This window comes from Berghia stephanieae, chromosome 5, assembly GCF_034508935.2.
Source record: "Berghia stephanieae isolate SIO BIC M18660-M18661 chromosome 5, UCSD_Bste_1.3, whole genome shotgun sequence".
In the NCBI taxonomy this organism is placed as follows: domain Eukaryota; kingdom Metazoa; phylum Mollusca; class Gastropoda; order Nudibranchia; family Aeolidiidae; genus Berghia; species Berghia stephanieae.
The window spans coordinates 34,702,005-34,722,004 of NC_088364.1; the positions used below are offsets into that span (position 1 = coordinate 34,702,005).

The 20,000-nt window shown below is 34.3% G+C and overlaps 2 protein-coding genes across 3 annotated transcripts in view; one reads left to right on the forward strand and one right to left on the reverse strand.

Annotated features, from left to right (window-relative positions):
* The window catches only part of LOC144972809 (uncharacterized), a 13,617-nt gene extending 12,506 nt beyond the window's left edge, over positions 1-1,111 (forward strand). For both annotated transcript variants that reach the window (XM_078914471.1, XM_078914472.1), the window contains exon 6: positions 1-1,111. This exon is cut by the window's left edge and continues 2,714 nt beyond it. The gene's annotated coding sequence lies outside the window, so the exon portion shown is untranslated.
* A 14,024-nt stretch (positions 1,112-15,135) lies between these two features.
* Positions 15,136-20,000, reverse strand: part of LOC144972810 (uncharacterized) — a 31,366-nt gene continuing 26,501 nt past the window's right edge. Inside the window, exons 13-14 of the mRNA XM_078914473.1 lie at positions 18,619-18,847; positions 15,136-18,328 (exon numbers count right to left, since the gene is read on the reverse strand). Of these exons, the coding sequence (XP_078770599.1) occupies positions 18,137-18,328; positions 18,619-18,847 (421 nt within the window). The 3' untranslated portion in view covers positions 15,136-18,136. The remainder of the gene's footprint in view (positions 18,329-18,618; positions 18,848-20,000) is intronic.

Consider the following 20,000-nt stretch of genomic DNA (forward strand, 5'->3'; position numbering starts at 1 on the left):
AAGTCAAAACAGTGAAAATCTGAGAGAAAAAAGGCCACTTTTTATACTGGCACGCCCCCAATCACCGATTGCTCAGGAAAATAGGACCAGCCCGATTTTTGAGCGACTGTCCGTCTCCAGGCTTGCCCCACCCCCTCCCCCCATACCCTAATCAGCTACAAATCGTATAAAGGCTACAGGTGTTTTTTAAAAATTGCCAATATGCCAATTAAAAAAAAAAGGCAAAATTTGCGGCAAAGACTTTTATTTCTTAAATTTGTTTAAAAATAAAATAAAATAAAGACGAAATATGCAGCAAAGACATGCGGAAGGAAAAATTATGTGGATGCAGTGGGATTTTCCTGGAGGGATAAAATAGATTAAAGTATGCTTTTTTTGGTGAAATAATTTACATTTTAGCCAACAACAACTGTTTTTGTCCTCCAAAACCCCTTTTTTCCCCTGTAAGTTTACTTGTCAGTATATTGCAATTGGAACATGTAAAACATTGGTTGTTTCCCTCATTTTTTCGAAACTAGATTATTGTAACTCCCTGCTTGTCAACTTGCCTCAGGCTTCTATTAAACAATTACAACTACTGAAAAACAGTGCAGCAAGATTAGTTTTTGGCAAAAAAAAAAAAAAAAATTGATCATGCAACCCCTTTGTTGGCCTCTCTCCACTGGTTGCCCATTGAAAAGTGCACATATTACAAAGCAGCGTGTCTTGTTTATAAGTGTTTGACTGGTATAGCACCGGCATATCTCACAGATCACGTGGTCATGTGTAATTTCAAAATTACACTTTAAGATCATGTAATGACCACACGAAAATTTCGGAAAAAAGATCAAGACCAAAATTTGGTGATAGATCGTTTGTTCGGCCCCAAGATTTGGAATGAACTACCACGTGGTCTGAGGGAGTGCAAGTCTTTACCTATCTTTAAAAAGAATCTCAAGACACATTTTTTACTGTATTTGTTTTTATTGACTCTATGAATCCTTGATTTGGCTATGAATTATTATTATTATATTTTTTTCACTTAAAATTGATATTTATATTGTAAAGTGCCCAGAGCTTGTGTTTTACACGAGAATGAGCGCTATATAATAAATGTGTATTATTATTATTATTATTGTTGCATTTCTGTAAATTATCATATTAGATAGTGAAATTTTGTCAAACTTGTTAACTTCATAATAGATATAGATATATGATCTTAGATTCAACGCTCCTCACTAACCTTTTTGGCAATAATTTCTCGCAAGAGGTTAGGTACAGTACTTGCTGGATTCTAGTACGCTCTTGGGAGAAAAACTAAAAGTGTGCTAGAATCTGTGTATGTCAAAATCTGATGCTCATGGGAGGAAATGACATATTATATAGATAAAATTCAGTCACCCAGCTCCAGCGTGTTGTATTGCAGCATGTTAGAATCAAGTGAGTCGGTATCTATTTCATTTCATCAAAGATCAATTTCTTGGGGTGACTATGTGGTCTCGTGATATGGCACTTGCCTTTGGATCAGAAGGTCCTGAGTTTGAGTCCCACTCCAACCGGTGCATAGTGGAATCCTTGGGAAAAGGCTCTTTGCTCATATTCATCGCACTCTGGTCTAAAATGAGTAGCTGGCCGTTAACAGCGTTGTCTCTGTCCAAAAATAATTGTATTATCGCCTGACAGGTGTCATGTCTTGTACTACATGTTAATTGTTGCTGTTGTCTAGGGAACCGTTGTAGGTCGCTTTGAGCATGTTTAGTGGATGGTTTTAGTTTGTCTATATACTTTGCTGTTCAGTTCCACTAGAGTTCTTTTAGCTACATGTTTATAAAGCCTCATTTAATTTTAGTTTATTACTTTATGATTTAGGAATTTTTGCTTGCTTCTGTCTTGATAGAAAGCTAGTTTATTGCAGATTATTTTCGACCAGACCTGGCATAGGCTCAGATATCTTGTCACTGCTGGATGGCCATATTAGTAGTAGTAGTCTTTCGTAGCCATAAGGCTATGGAGCCAGAGTTTATCCCAGTGTCAGCATGAAGTGGAGAATTGCAATTGCTTGCTAGCAGCAATGCTATCCTATGGATAGGGAGTGAGTTTATCACAAAGTACTTTCCACAAGATCTAACAGATCCAGCTACCCAATTGCTGCTGGGTAGGCAGGGGGAAGGAAAAATAATCTCGACTTCTTCAGGGATCGATTTCTGTCCCTTTGCTTGTGAAATGAGTGCCCTATCAGAAGGATCCTGGATTGATAGGAAGGCTAGAAAATTTTTAAAAATTGAAATAAGATAGGGTCAAACAAGGTCTGCTTGTGGCCAATCACTCTAAGTTAGAGTCACACTACTCCCCCTTCCTTCCATTCCCCCTTGCAAAGACAGGGTTATGAGTTGAAGTGAATGGTTACACTGTCATCTCGAGGACTGGGTTAGAACCCTGCTGTTGGCATCTCTCTCTTTTAAAAAAAATTATTTGAGCAAAAAACTTAACATATCTATAGCGTCATTTCTCTTTAAGATGTCGAAATATTGTGATAAATATGCTAACAAACTGTGAGACTGACTGAATCGGATGCCTGGCATGTTTTAAAGATAGCTATAGTCTCATCTTAATCTTCCCACATTATATGCAGTAAACATTTTCTGTCCAAAATTAATAAAAAGATGTTTTACAAGTCCACAATACAATCTGGCCATGGTTTCGCAATCATATTGGGTGTGTTTGTGTATATTATGTGTATGTGAGCGTGTGTGTGTGTATGAATGTGTGTATGTGTGTTCTGAGGTGGTTATCTTACTAATCATCAAAGGTAAAACAATGAGATAAAGTCTAAAAAAGTTTTGTGTTACAAATTAAGCACACATTGATTGTAAATATTATACAAAGGATAACACACATTGCCTCCTCTCGGGATAACACACAACATTGCCTCATCTCGCGTGAGTACTGAGAATATGTATTACTATTACTATTGTATCTTTTAAAGGGGACGTTTTGATTGATGCTATGCGCTTAGCCAAAATATTTATAACATTCGTCAGCCCGATATAACGTACCAACACACAAAACTATGTGTAACATTGAATGAACGTTTATAGTCTGATAAATAAGTATAGATCGTATGCGCTTGGCTGAGAAGCTCATAACATTGCCATCCGGAAGTATAACGGACCAACACACAAAACTGTGTGTATCCATGAACGTTTATAGTCGGGTTAATACAGTTCAGTGAGCATTACTCATAAACGCGGATGGCAAAAAACAATAACAAAGACCTGAGTGACGTCATCTTCGAACAATCTATAGTTTAGTGAGAACTGCTCATAAAAAAGACCAAGTTAAAAACAATAACAAAGAGTTGAGTGACGTCAATTTCGTTCTATTTATATAGATGGTATGCGTTTGAATGGTTACACTGTCATCTCGAGGACTGGGTTAGAACCCTGCTGTTGGCATCTCTCTCTTTTAAAAAAAATTATTTGAGCAAAAAACTTAACATATCTATAGCGTCATTTCTCTTTAAGATGTCGAAATATTGTGATAAATATGCTAACAAACTGTGAGACTGACTGAATCGGATGCCTGGCATGTTTTAAAGATAGCTATAGTCTCATCTTAATCTTCCCACATTATATGCAGTAAACATTTTCTGTCCAAAATTAATAAAAAGATGTTTTACAAGTCCACAATACAATCTGGCCATCGGTTTCGCAATCATATTGGGTGTGTTTGTGTATATTATGTGTATGTGAGCGTGTGTGTGTGTATGAATGTGTGTATGTGTGTTCTGAGGTGGTTATCTTACTAATCATCAAAGGTAAAACAATGAGATAAAGTCTAAAAAAGTCTATGTGTAACATTGAATGAACGTTTATAGTCTGATAAATAAGTATAGATCGTATGCGCTTGGCTGAGAAGCTCATAACATTGCCATCCGGAAGTATAACGGACCAACACACAAAACTGTGTGTATCCATGAACGTTTATAGTCGGGTTAATACAGTTCAGTGAGCATTACTCATAAACGCGGATGGCAAAAAACAATAACAAAGACCTGAGTGACGTCATCTTCGAACAATCTATAGTTTAGTGAGAACTGCTCATAAAAAAGACCAAGTTAAAAACAATAACAAAGAGTTGAGTGACGTCAATTTCGTTCTATTTATATAGATGGTATGCGTTTAAGTTAAATACTCACAATATCCGCCAGCTAAATTTAAATTATCAACGCACAAAACTATGTGTAACAATAAACGTTTATAGTCTGATTGATACAATTTAGTGAGAACTACTCATAAAAATGACTGGCTAAAGACTATAACAAAGCGCTGAGTGACGTCAAGTTCGTTCCATCCATATAATTTTTCTCGTGGTCAAGTCATTGGTCATATTGGAAAATGTGCTCAAAAGTACATCTATGATAAAAAGTGTTAGCTCGAATATCCAAGATCACAATATGTCATTTTGCCAGCTTGACCCTTGAGTATGTTTACAAATTCCATAAACAAAGCAACGTGTTAACATTTATAAAGAAATACCCAATCGTTGGACAGCATCATGTGATCGATGACTCAGTTGGAGTAAAAAAATCTGAACAAAGATCGTCGATCTCATTGGAAAATCGAATCGTAATTTCAATAAGAAACACAAGTGTAATGTCCAAAAACTGGTTCGATTCCAATTGTGTCTTCTTTTTACGAAACCTGCCGAAACCCGACAAAGTTATGGGAAGTAGGTAGCAGTGGGGAGTGAACCTGGGACTCAGGGAAGTGTATACCATTGGGGAGTGAACCTGGGACTGGGTTTCGGCGGGTTTCGTAAAAATGACATATTGAGAAAATAACAAAATCGCTTTCGGTTTTTCACACTTTTCTTACTACCCATACCCTTTTCTACTGTGTTTTTCGCGCCTTTTTTGTTTGTTTGTTTGTTGCTTTAGGTCTCTTCCAACACAATTGAGGTTATATGAGAGACCGCTGAAACAAAAAAAACAAGCAATCTAACAAAAATAGTACAAATGTCAATCAAAAGCATAACCTAAAGATATCATAAGCTAAATTATAAATAACCAAGAACAAACAGGCAGAGGATTTACAGGAAAAAAAAATATCCCCTGTCAAAAATACAATCACAAACCAAAGAAGCAGGATAGGCTAGTAAAGAGAAGAAGAAACGACATCACTATCGGATCGTACACCCATGCGAACATCATAGGTATATGATTCAAGGGTGATGCTCCCATCCAACCACCCGCTTTCGCGCCTTTATGGTCTATTTTAAGAAGATGGACTTCAATAATATTATTTCTAAGATAATAAAATATCGTTTTCAATCAACATCTCAAAGTCAATTTTTTAAGGAATTTCGGAGTGTGTATTCGTCCTTCAGGTCGTATTCTTAAAAAGTGTCTAGCTAAATTCAAGCCAATATTGATTACCCTAAAAAAACTGCTTCTTAAGAGATACGTTGATGTTTTTGGGCTGCTTATATTACTATGACTAATATTTTTTTTTTTGACAATTAACAAATAGTTATTGAGTGTTAAACCACTATCATAGATAGAAAAAATGTAATTAAGGCAAAACCCCCCCCCCCCCCCACACACACACACATACACAACAAAAAAACCCTTTTTTTTAAAGAAGAAGAAACAAATTTTTAAAATCAAGCACCCCCCCCCCCCCCCCCCTTACCCCCCACCCCCCAAAAAAGAAAGAAAAGGAAAAAATAAAAGAATACCTGACGAATCTTCCTCTGTGCCCAACCAACCCAAACTTTCGAGCAGGCATCTGAATGGGATACTTGCCAAAAGGAGAACACGAAAATAGTTCCTAATAAGGAAACGATCACCATTCTGGGAAAAAAAATCATATCCCAGAAGAAAACAAAAAACAACCCCCCCCCCACTCACACACAGAGAAAACAAAAAAAACAACCCCCCCCCCCACAAACACACACACACGAAGCTAACACATACACGCACACACACACACACACTAATATATATATATATATACACTCAACTGATTATTTGACTCACTAACAAAAAAATTTAAGACGATACGGATATATCATGTAATTACGTAGAATCGAATCTAGCTCAGTACTAACAGAAACGGAATAGTGCCCTGCTGTAGTGTGAAGTACGAATAGTGCAAGCAACACTATTTGTCCTTACGGACGGCAATGGCGGTTGTTGCTATTCGACCTTAAGGACGAATAGGGCTACCCTCTATCTTAGAAACCATGATGTGTGTAATAAACTTGAAATTTCCTTAACATATCAATAAGAATAATCTCCTCACTGGTTGTTGCCTTTTATTAATTTTTTTTTTTAATTGACCTCTCGAGGAAATCACTCTTTCTGTATCTTTTACGTCTTTTTTCCCAGCAGGTGTTGCACTCAACTTGGGATTCAGAATTCCCCTTTTCTTGAACTATATATCTCTATATTTTCTTCATAAATTAAAATGAATTCACCGAGCACCACACTTCTTAAAGTCGCAGTCAAATAGGTCATTTTGGCTAGAAAAGTTACACAAAACCTCTCACTTGTGATCCATTGTATGTTTTGCTGAGACTAATCAAATACGAGCATTCTTAGCAGCCTTAAAAAAGTGCGTAAGTAATCACAGTAGCACGATGCTGTAGAATTCTCACTGGTGAAAGGTGAAAAGGGAGAGGGTTTGCATTTGTAGACATATGTAAAATGCTAGATACGGTTGGGCGTGGCAGGTACTGTTTGTAGCATGTGTATTTGTGTGTGTGTGTGTGTGTGTGTGTGTGTGAGAGAGAGAGAGAGAGAGAGAGAGAGAGAGAGAGAGACTAACTTAAATTGAGTGAATGGTCCACTTTATTGATTTATGAAAATTTTAAAACTTTGGGTTTAAAACAAAGAAAAATACCCCCCCCCCCAAATAAACAAACACAATTTGATGTTTGTTTTTAAGGGTTTTACAGCGATAGTAAATAGAAATGACATAAAATAGTCACGATACCTGTTAGGCAATAATACATTTTTTTTTCTGACAGAGACTATGCTGTTAATGACCAGGTACTCATTTTACACTGAGGTATGATGAGAGAATGTGAGTTAAGAGCCTTTTCCAAGGACTCAACTATGTGTCGTACAGAATGAGACTTGAACCCAGGCCTTACCGATCTGAAGGCAAGTGTCATACCACTGGACCACATAGTGGCACAAATTTACAATTATAAGTACCCAAGCGCCAGAACCAGGACAAAACAATTCTCATTCCAAGACAAAAAGCAACCTGGAAAAGGGAATATAGGGGGAAAGAAGACACAGTAACATCTCAGCCCACTATAGGACTGAGAGGTCAATAGACCCCACTCAATAACTACTTTGATAGCAAAAAGTTCTGAATAATGTGGGCGCTTGAGCAGAATGAACATTCAGACGCAGACATTCTCCTCTAACGGAAACCACTGTCATTTGAAAGGAAGTTTTATACTAATAATAAAAGGAATAGCTTAAAATGAATTTAATACTCATAAGATTTATAGTCTATAAAACAAAAGCAGAAATGGAGAATAAAAAAAAGACTTTCTTGTTTTGATGACTTTAAAAAAATTATTATTCAGCTTTCAATGTGAGAAAACACAAAAGTAGGCCAGGGTAAATATGAATAATATATATATATATATATATATATATAATATATATATATATTATATATATATATATATATATATATATATATTATTCATATTCATTCATATATGTGTATATATATATACTCATGTATGCAATCCTCGTTTTTATTATTCATTGAAAAACGTGTAATGAAAGTAATATCAGGAAATATTATTTAGTCAGATGAGTACAAATTACTATTGATCTTTCAATCACGCCGGCTTATTGTTAATGTGGATTAATTCAGATTTTAAAAAAAATCAGAAACAAAAAAAATATTGAATAGATGAGTTAAAAATTAAAACAAAATATCACAATGCTCTGAATGAACAAAAACTATTGCACAATAATTAAGTGTTAGATGTGGGCTTGCATCTTGAACTATTAGTACTATTATTGTTATTAATTATAATTATTACTGTCCGAAACTTGAGAAAAATGTAAACTGAACAAAAACTAAAACACTTGGAATTTTTGAATGGCACAAACCAATATATTGCATGTATTGCATCCAACTTTGTTTGTTTGTTTGTTTTTAAGGGTTTTACTGCGCTTGCAGCACATTAAGGTCATATCAGCGCCAGTAAAAAGGAAGAAAATGGGATAGTAAAAAGTTCCAGAATTACAATTTAAGCACAAAAGAAAAGGTAAGACAAAGGGGAATTGGTTCAAATAGGGAACAGATGTAGATTCCAAGATCACACCGTCAAAGTATTAGTTTGAGATCACCTAAAAGTCTCATCCAGACACAAGCACAGGTCCCAACTAAGAGGAATACACTCAAATGTTTACCAATCCTATAATATAATATGTAAACTAAACATAATACAATGCATAACAGAGAGATGATTTACAAGGAAAAAAATATCATCTCCCAAAACATTAACTATACATTCGACTGTTTCCCTCTCAGTCAAGGACTCCGACCAAGGTCAGGACAAAACCAAGCAATCTCATTCCAAGACAAAGACAGAAATCAATTGGAAAACAGATAAGAGGGGATAGAAGACACAGCAAGTACCTCCCTGCCCGCTATGGGAGGTAGGAACCCCACCCAGGCATCCAACTTTACATCATTAGACAGTAGTTTGTTGTTAGGTTCTTTTTTGTTAAAAATCAAGTTTAGGATATCTGATAATGTCAATGGCATAGTCCGAATGCTGAGAAATTTCTCTTGGATTATTTACAAAGTGCTGTATGGTTCAGGGCACTTAACTGAATGAGATAATAATGCCTCTTTAAAAAGTATTAATGCACATAAACACTTTAGTATATCACAATGTTTAGGACATTGGCAAAATTGATTTTCAAACAAATAAATAGCCTTATCTTTAATCTGATACTGATACTGTCCATGCCTGTTATCGTTAACTGACAATGTGAGAGGTTGGCAGTAAAACAGATGCCACTAATACAAATTTAATTGGTATAAAGTCACGTCTCTCCACCAATCCGAAATCTCCATTCCCAGCATTTTGTCCGGATTACAGAGACATCCGGATAGTGGAAACACTCAAAGTGTAAAAATAAAGAAGAAAAAAATCCATCCTCAAGCAACCCGTCCGGATAATGGAGACATCTGAATTGTGGAGTTCCAGATTTGAGAGACGCGACTGAAATCATGTTTTTTACTACAGATATGTATTTTTCAACCAAAAGGGAAAATATTGAAAAAATTTTTTTTTTTCTTCAGAAAATGTTGTGTTACAAAATTGAACTACACTACATCAATTCTAAAGCTGTTATAAGTTAAAATGCACATTTGATAATGGTAGAAATTCAGATTTTTGGGTTGGTATAGATTATTTCCTGAAATTCAGATTTTTGGTATGTTGCCTGAGGCAGGTCTCGTAAAGGAAGGTTGAAGAGGTATGTGAGGACAGTGAAATTTGTCTTAAAAAGATAAATTTTGATGATTTTAAAAGTTATTGTGTAGTCAGAAATAATGCTATTGTTACAATTACAATTATCAATTTGTAGCCAATCAGGCTTGTCTTTAAAATATACATGCATAAATCAAATGCGGGTGGTAAGACCAAGACTGAGGAAGGGTGAGGGACAAAATAAAAACGGGTTTAAATGATTTGGGGGAATTTAAAAATCAAATAATATTTATCATACACTTTATCAATATTGGCAGTAAGTATTTCTTTTCAATGAAAATGGCTTGTTTCTCAAGTTGCCCAAGTAACTTGTGGTGTACAGTGGCTATGAAAAGTTAATTTTTAAAACCACTTTTAAACGTAATAAAACCTTAATAAACGGATGAATCCTACTTACAAATTGGTTGTGAAATTCAATACATAAATAAATAAAATATGCAAAGTGGTGCAATTAGAGCTAGATCATTGACAATTTCAAAATAAATTCTGGCATCTTCTAAAGAAAAATTGGAATGTTCAGTATCTAGCAGAGAGCAATATAATCAACAATATTGTCTGATATAAAATATTGATTGCTCAAGAGCTTTAGAACTTAAATATACAGATTTCAAGATATGCATCACTTGGTATCTCCAAACGATAAAACTTATTGTCATTTATAAACATCATTCTTATATTTTTATTCTTCCATAGCTTGTTTTTTTTTTTCCTTTCGTGGGTTTTCCTTTCGACTTTTTAAACATTTTAAATATTTAGATCTAGTTATCGAGCACAAAGAGAGTGTAAGACAAAGGGGACTAGTTCAACAGAGATCAGTGGTAGATCATCAATAGTATACATCATTGTGGCTGGTCCAAAACCACTTTAACATCCCACACTGACACCAAAAAAGTATCTTCGCCAAATGGGATACACTCAAGTGGTTACAAAAATAGAATTATAAAAAGAAACCTATCATTGGCATTGACTTATAAATAATGGAGAGATGATTCACAAGGGGGAAAAAAATCATCTTTTACAAAAAGATAAATCTATCCAACTGTCTCCTTCCCTGAAATTTTGATTAAGAGTAAGAGGGATAGAAGGGATATCAAGGCTGTAGACCAATGTTCAGCATCTGCTTTCTACTTCATCAAATACTGCTTGCTGGAGTAAGGAAAATAAGTGCAAAATGACTTTCCTATAGGCATACCACTAAAATATATAATCACCAGCTCATAGGTACCTTCGACCTAATCTAGGTCATAACCCAAGACCAAACCATAGCACCACAGCAACACTTATAAGTATAAGACCTATTAAGAAATGAAAATGCAAGATCTGAAAACTGATTTAACCAAGAAAAAAAAACAACCCAAAACAAACAACAACAACAACAAAAAAAAAAGCGACAGCAACGACAAAAAACTACAACAAACTGAAAATGAAATGCTGTTGATCATATTCTGATTTACAGAATGCTCAGATGATTAACAATGCAGAGTTCCTAGTTACAATTATACACTATTATTTTGGAAGACAGCAGTCTCGTTAGACCATATTAGCAGCTGCCAATAATTTGTTAGGACGATATCATACTTCATTCAGTAAAAGAAATAAAAATTTCAGTAGCTAATAACATTTCATTTAACACTTAATCAGATGAGAGATGATAACAGACGTTCAGCTATTTATAAAGTGAAAAAGAAGAAATAGAACTCACAGAGAAAACAATCTTCATTCAAATTCAACAAACTTGTTTATCATTTCAATTTCATCTGCAAGGAATGTTCTTTTAACATTTGCCTCAAAGTTCAAAGTCCGTTATAACCTTAATTTTAGAAGTTGAACAGCACTTGATGGCCTTTAGGACATTTCAGGGTCTAACAAAACAAAACAAGATTGACATTGAGACAGAGTTATAGTCCATTGCTGATAACACGTGGATTGCAGGAGCCTTAGTAAAACAAATATAAAGTGTAATAATTCATAACGTAGGTGCCTGCCAGCAGAAATCAATCCCTGTGCCCATTCAAAGACCACTCTAAATCTCACACAGAATCTGGCACCAGATTACCAGCAAAGGAAATGCAATTTATTTTTTAGAAACAAAAAATACACGGCAGAGACGATTTACATGAAAAAAATTATCATATCTCAGGTAAAACACAAACTCATTTCAAACTGGCTCCCTCCCAGAAAAGGACTCCAGCCAGGTATGGGTAAAAACAAGTGTTGTTTGCCTTTAGGGCCCTAGCGACACTTATAGATCATTTCAGTGTCAGTAAAAAGGAAGCTGATTGGGTCAAGAGTAGATATGAAGTTAAAGCACAATGATAATTAAAAAAAAAAAAATAACAAACCATCAATGAACTTGACATTTTCAATAGATATGTCATAAAATTTGTTGCTTCAAAGTTCGTGAATAAACACAAAATCTTCCCAGACCCACAAAAAGTAAAGAAAAAAACAAATACAAAAGACTAATATTAAAAAAAAATAAAGAACTCAAGACCTCAAGAAGTCTGGAAACGGACTCGGGATAGAAACTATGTTTGAAGCCATGCACACACACACACACACACACACACACACACACACACACACACACACACAGAAACAAGTAAGGAAGCATCTTCATTGGAACAATTCTATAAATTAAAATACAGTAGATGAAAAAAAAATGTTACAAGAAAACACGATATCAAGTTAGGCAGGTTTCACAGGTCTTACAGTCTGTGCTGGCTACCACCTAAACTGTATTGAGTGGTAATAAGGTGAAATCAAAGACTTCAATGAGCATACTGAGTTTACATTGAATTAAACCATAGGTGCAACATGGAAAGAAAAAAGATTTCTTTATTCTTTACATGTTGTCCCTATGGTTTTACCATTTCAGATTTCTCTAATTGAACAAGCCTATTTACAATGTTATGTTGTGACAGTGTAATCACATCCAATAAAAAGATAAAAACAAGAAAGAGTTGGAAAGCTTAAAACATTTTTTACCTCTTGTGATTTCAAACAAAAGGGCCCATAATGAACGAATCATGCAAGCATGCAAACAAATCAAGTTCAATTATTTAAAAAAAAAATTCTAATACCCCTCTCCTATCACCAGCCCTCTGCAGTGACTGGGAAGTTGGGTCTCAGTCAGACTTGTGGCGAGTACTTTATGAAAAACAAGCGTCCTAATTAGAGAGCAGCAAACACAAATTGATACAATCTCTTTCAGTTTCATGCTATAGAATATGAAGAAAATAGCCATAAATACAGTGTGTCATCAAAGAAAAACTTTGTTTTCGGGTTCATTAGATATTCCTAGCATAAAACCATTTGATATTCATTTGAGCTCAGGAATGTTTTTGTTTGTTTTGTTTTTAAGGGTTTTACAGCGCTTATAACACATTTAGGTTATATCAATGCCAGTAAAATGGAAGAAAATGGGATTGTCAAATTCTAGAATTACAATTAAAGCACCCAAGAAAAATGTTTGTTTGTTTTTAAGGGTTTTACGGCGCTTGCAACACATTAAGGTCATATCAGCGCCAGTAAAAAGGAAGAGAATAGGATAGTAAAAAGTTCTAGAATTACAATTAAAGCACAAAAGAAAAGGTAAGACAAAGGGGAACGGGTTCAAATAGGGAACAGATGTAGATTCCAAGAGCACACTGTTAAAGTACTTAGTTTGAGATCACCTAAAAGTCTCATCCAGACACAAGCACAGGTCCCAACTAAGAGGAATACACTCAAATGTTTACCAATCATATAATATAATATGTAAACTAAACATAATACAATGCATAACAGAGAGATGATTTACAAGGAAAAAAATATCATCTCCCAAAACTATAACTATACATTCGACTGTTTCCCTCCCAGTCAAGGAACTCCGGCAAGGATCAGGACAAAACTAAGTAATCTCATTCCAAGACAATGACAGGAAACAATTGGAAAACAGGTATGGGGGGATAGAAGACACAGCATGTACCTCCCTGCCCACTATGGGAGGTCAGGATCCCCACCCAGCACCCAAGAAAAAGTAAGACAAAGGGGAACTGGGAACAAATAGGGATCAGATGTAGATTCCAAGAGCATACCATCAATGTACTTAGTTTGAGATCACCTATAAGTCTCATCCGGACACAAGCACAAGATCCAACAATGAGGAATACCCTCGAATGCTTACATTCAAAATAACAAATATAATAATACATAACAGAAAGATGATTTACAAGGAAAAAAATATCTCCCAAAACAATAACTATGCAATTGACTGTTTCCCTCCCAGCCGAAGACTCCGGCTAGGGCCAGGAAAAAAAAAAGTAATCTCATTCCAAGACAGAGGCAGAAAGCAAATTGGAAAACAGTGATAAGGGGATAGAAGACACAGTAAGTGCCACCCTGCCCACTATGGGAGGCAGGAACCCCACCTAAGAGCTCAGAAATCATATCGGTGATTGTAAAACTTCATGGACTCACAACAAAGATATCATGATCCAATCAAATCTTTATAACCTGTCATACGGCTAAAAGAAGATAAGTGGCACCTAAACAAAACATTAAAATTTAATATCAAATTAAAACAAAACAAACAAATAAAAAACCCCCATAAAAATCAAACAAAAGTATTATTATGCATTAATGCAGTATGGCTTGAACATGTATGGCAGGAAATGTAGTAATAAAAAATAGGTATTCTGTAAAGCTTATAATTATAATTTATAGACAAAGGCAAACATAATCCTAATTATGGAAAAAGTGTGGGTTGCACGTGAAATAAATGGTAACTTACGGGACAATAAAAAACAAATAGTTTATAGTACTCACAAGATGATCCACATTACAGTTAATGCAGAAACACATGATGGATTCAATTGATGTGTCAGAATTTTTAATTCATTAGAGAATTGCATTACCACTTTGTTTTAGATCATCTTCCCCATTGTTAATAAAACGGAAACCCCGACATATCCTAAAATAAAGTAGAGTTTAAATTCAAGACTTTTATTTGTTTTGTTTTTAAGAGTTTTAAAGCCCTTGCAACACATTAAGGTCATATCAGTGCCAGTAAAATGGGATGATATAAAGTTCTAGAATTACAATTAAAGCCCCCATAAGAAAACATATAGATTCCAAGAACACACTATCAAAGTACTTAGTTCTCATTTGGACACAAGCACAGTCCCCATTAAAAGGAATACACTCAAATCATATATAAAATGTAAACAAATTAATAATACAGTGCATAACAGAGAGATGATTTACAAGACAAAGAATATCATCTCCAAAAACTCTAACTATACATTTATACATTTGACGGTTACCCTCCCAGCTAGGGTATCCCGCCAGGGCCAGGACAAAACCAAAGCAATCACATCCCAAGACAAAGTCAGAAAGCATGTTGAAAAACAGATACAGGGGGATAGAAGACACAGAGAGTGCCTCCCTGCCCACTATGGGAGGTCAGGTACCCCACCCAGAGACTTTCATTTAAAAAAATTTGGGGTGAGATACGAAGGTTATAGTAACAAATGTACTTATCACAACGAAAGGTAAAATAATATGTATATTAAGTCAACATTTGAATTCAAAGACATTTTTAATTATATTAGATTTAATGATGATATTTCATAATTTTTCTAACAATGATGATTATGGTAAGCTACTTTCTGGTTAAGTCGTCAACTTTAAAAAAGCCTAAAGTCTAATAATTGACAGACTCCACCAGGGCTGAACTCGTTTAGAGTCAATACATGCTTAAAATCAACACTTGATGGTGGTCTCATTTTTTTCTCTTTATTGTTGTAACCAAATTATTAGTAAATTTCATCTGATATCAAAAACGTTAATGGGAATTCCACTTGGCCACGATCATATTCAAGATTACCATAATATTTGAACAATCTCAATGATAAGAGAGAAAGCCCATGATAACAAATACACATCTTTTTGAAAGCCCTTCCACTGTTTCCCTTGAAAATGGATAATGTTGCTCCACACAATCCTTAATTGATGGCTTGAAATAAAATATATTATAGTCAATTGGTCAAACTTAATATTACAACAATCATTCAAAACCACAATATATTTGATGACCTTACTCAATTTTTCAACAGTTCGTTTTTCTTTATAAAATTCATAAAATTCTAAAACTTAAAGCTGTAAATATGTAAGTTTGTATATACAAAAGAAAACATTTTCAACTTAAAATTGAAAAAAAAAAAGTATCTCCAGAGAAGGTGTTTTCAGCTGGGCTTTTTTTTATAAAAACAAAAAAGGGCTGTTTGAAGTCTAAAAATGTAAAATATACGATCACCATTAAAGTAAATATCTTTGTAAAAATGAAGGCCAATACAAAAAAAAAAACAACAAACAAACAAAAAAACCCAACAAAAACCAAACAAACAAATAAAAAACAAAAAACAAACACACAAATAAAAAAACAAACAAACAAGAGTTTTTGTTCTGACAATATACAAGCTCACTAAAAAAAAAAAATCACTCAAAATGTTAAAATAGTTGACTTTTTTTTCTCCTAAAAAGAAGTGATGCGAATTCCTGCTACTGTATTTTTATTGCCCAAATCCTCAAAGGGACCCTTACTACTTGGTAAAGAGCAGAAAAAATAACTTATCAACTCACAGGTTCTCTTTCTCTTTGATTTAACCTACAATACCACCTTTTATATGTCCCATGGCAAACACAATGATAGAACAAATAAAAGATATAAAGTAACAATATGAGCATTAATGGCATGGATTTGAGCTAACATAATATCACGGGAGATTAAAAAAAAAAAAAAGTAACTAAGTACCTATAAAACATGTAAGAAAAAGCATGGTACTTGGCACAACAGACATACGTACGAGTTTTTTCAGTATATTAAAACATCTTGAAGAATATCTTATAATTTTAGTTCTGAATAGAGATTAAAATCTACTTTATATCTAATATATTATATAATATAGCAAGAAAATGTCATGGTTAAGATTTTATGTGATTACAATCACATCATATGACAAACATAAGGCATTTGTACTCCTTTTTTTTACCACTAACAATCAAATACCAACAGAGTTTTTCTTTACCGAAGACGGCAGGAATGTCAAATACAATTAAACAAACAAACAAAAAATATAACCCACCTCCCAATGAAAAAAGCAATTAACAAACAAACAAACAAACAAACAAACACCCCCACATACACAAGCCCAAAGAAAATAAAACAAACAAATAATACGACAATAAAAAAAAATATTTCGAATTAAATTATTGCACTTATTCCTTTGAAACTTCATTACAGATTAGTAAGTCATGACATCTCTAATATTATAAAACAAAAAGTAAAAAAAATAAAATAATGGGAATAACTGTTAATTTGTTGTAAAATTATGTCAACTAAAGCATTGTAAACTATTATTATATAGGCAGTAATAACTGATCACATAAATGTAGGACAGGAAGGCGATGTCAATCTTAAATCAAAAGTGATTGTGATAAAATAATTAAATGAGATCACAGATGACATTTAATCATGAATTTGCTCATTATGGACGTTACAAGTGATATTAATATAAATGTATGGGTGAACACCTTAACGTGGAGAATTACAAACTACTTTGTAAATCCTATTGCAACATAAACTTTTTCATTATATTTTTAGTTTCACATGACAAAGGAAATCTTCAGTTTCTTTCCAATACATTTTTGCCCAACAAATATAGAGGGCAGTAAGTAAATAAATTTCAAATCACAGACCTCTAAACCCTAAGTCACGGAGGCTATCATTCTTAAATAAAGAGAACATTAACATCTCTGCAATGTGGAGGGAGTATGTTGTCCTCTTAGACAAGAATATGTTTGGAAGATCAATGACATGTGACGTTTCCTATCACATCAAAATGAACGTCTCTCTCTCTCTCTCTCTCTCTCTCTCTCACACACACACGCATGCATACAATACACAAAAAAAAAATATATTAAATGCAAACTGGTCGGTCAACCTTTACAAAATAGTTGTATGATTATTTTTAGGAGTTAAGAATGTGTCACCAATTACCAAAAGTGGGCATGACAAACAAAGGGATCAGAAAATTGTCTCCATATTATCTTTGGGTAATCTTTGCTTTCTTAGGATGACATTTCAAGACATTATTTCTTGAAGCTAATATATAATGATGGCTACACAATAAGCTGCAATGTAGAGGCTTATGGATTAAGTTTTCAGCTAATTGAAGAAAACAAAATGCCAAAAACATGGTTTGCATGATTTGAACTTTAACTATCTTGGTGAACATGTAATACTTTTAGCTTTCGACCATCTCACACCCTTGTAGCGGTGGTGGTAGTGTTGTTGGTTTCAGAAGTGTAGTTGTAGAGATGGTGATGATGTTTATAATTTTGCATGTTAATATTAATATTGATTTTTAAATATTCACATACAGGGCAATTATCAAGATTCATGTCCATCTTACGTCCTAACTAATCCTGGAGGTCTTGATAGTTGGCAGGTATGAAAACCCATTTTAAGACCTTGACACAGAGATGATTCAGATGGTCAAACCATTTCAGACTAGACAATATGAATTGTGTTGCTAAGGTGACAATAAAGATTATGAGTACCATACTCAAGAAATCACTCAACATCCATGACAGGAGAGGTGGGTGTGCTATTGTATGGGCAGACCTGATTGCTCCGATGTCCGATGCATTCTACAGTTGGGGCATGACCACTGTCCCACATGCCTGCATTGACTTGGGAACACAGACCATACAATGTGCATGGAATCTTTAACCGCTTCCTGAACTGATGCAACAATCCTCTGGCCTGAGGAAATGAATTAGAGTCGATTTTGAATGATTCATCAATTTAAGCTAACAATCCTAAAATTTCACTAAGTGTCAAAAGAAAAGCTTTTCAGTTTACATTGAGAATATAGCATGCAAATAACATTGACTAATATCTACAAGCACATTAATAATTTAATTCAAAGATCATAATGATAATCTTGAAAGATAATCAACTAAAAAAATCTTCGGTTTAGTCAGTCGGTATGATAAGAAAGATAAAAACTTAGTAAAATTACGATAATGATGGAAACGATTCCAAATACAAACCTTCTTTAACACAAGCTGCCCATTCATGTGCATTGCTAGACTAGAAAAGTGGAGTAAAATTTCATCAGCTGGGAGTCGCTGTTCAACAACATCGTCCCCATAAATAGCCACAATGGCTACACAGAGGAAAAGGTGAAAATAGTCAGTCTGGTAACGTGACCAACAGGCCTCCCAGATACTTAAGACATCCTCCTCATTGAATTCTCGCTTGAAACATAGAAGAATCCATCTGAGAGGAAAAAATAAAAATAAAAAAACTAAACAAGAGTAAAAAGGTTGTTTTATTAAGTTATTAAAAGTTGTTATTATCATGCTTGTAGTTTAAGTGCTGATTATATAATTATTATGCTTGTATCACATGGATTTGTATGACGCATGGCAGTTCCAGGGTTAGAGGTTCAAAACGGTTAAGTTTAAGTACTAAAATCACTTAGGTCACATTTTTTTGTGTTTTAAAAAAAATTTTTTTTTTAAGATAATCAGTGACAAACTCAAAGCATAACCACCTTGATTTTACTCATCAATTATTTTCATGATAAACATAAACTATGTCCCCTATCTCAATACTATAATTTCAGGGGTGATAATGACTGGTCACAAAAAAGGAGGAAATTTTTCATCATGAAAATCATGACCCATCCATGCGACCATAACCTATAAATTTGAATTTCACTAAAATCAGGGGTGAGAATGACTGGTCACTAAAAAGGAGGAAATTTTTCAGTGCTAAGATCAACAAGCATCCATGCAAAAATAACCTATAAATTTAAATTTCATTAAAATATATTGTGATGCAATCCAAAATGTGTCTCGCAGCAATTTCTGACACCACTCGGAGGAATTTCAAAAACTGAAAGTGTAATTATAACAGGGTGGTTGTAGTAATGGTAGTCGTAGGTATGATGATGTGGTGGTGGTTGTAGTAGTTGTGGTAGGGATGATGTGGTGATGGTTGTAGTAGTAGTGGTAGTTGCCACATCTCCCTTATTCACAGATTCACTAATGCCCACCTCCCATTGTTTCAAGTTGACCAGAGACGCCAACTTAAAAGTTGGCTCACGTAAATTTCAGAAACAATTCCGAATAATTTCAATGCTTAAACAGGAATTTCTGCAAACTAAATATAATCTATTGAGATCTATAATCATCCCAATACCCCTTGTTTCAAATCAAGTAAAGTTCCAAAACCAATTTCATTATGACGTATAAAATATAAAAATGAAACGTAGGAGTGGTGGTAATAATGATATGATGGTGGATGTTGTACTGGTGGCAGTAATGACAATGATGATGTATGTGGTTGTGGTGGTTGCAGAAGTGGTGGTGGTGATATTGTTGTGTTGGAGAAGGTTGTAGTAGTGGTGGTAAGGATGTGGTAGTGA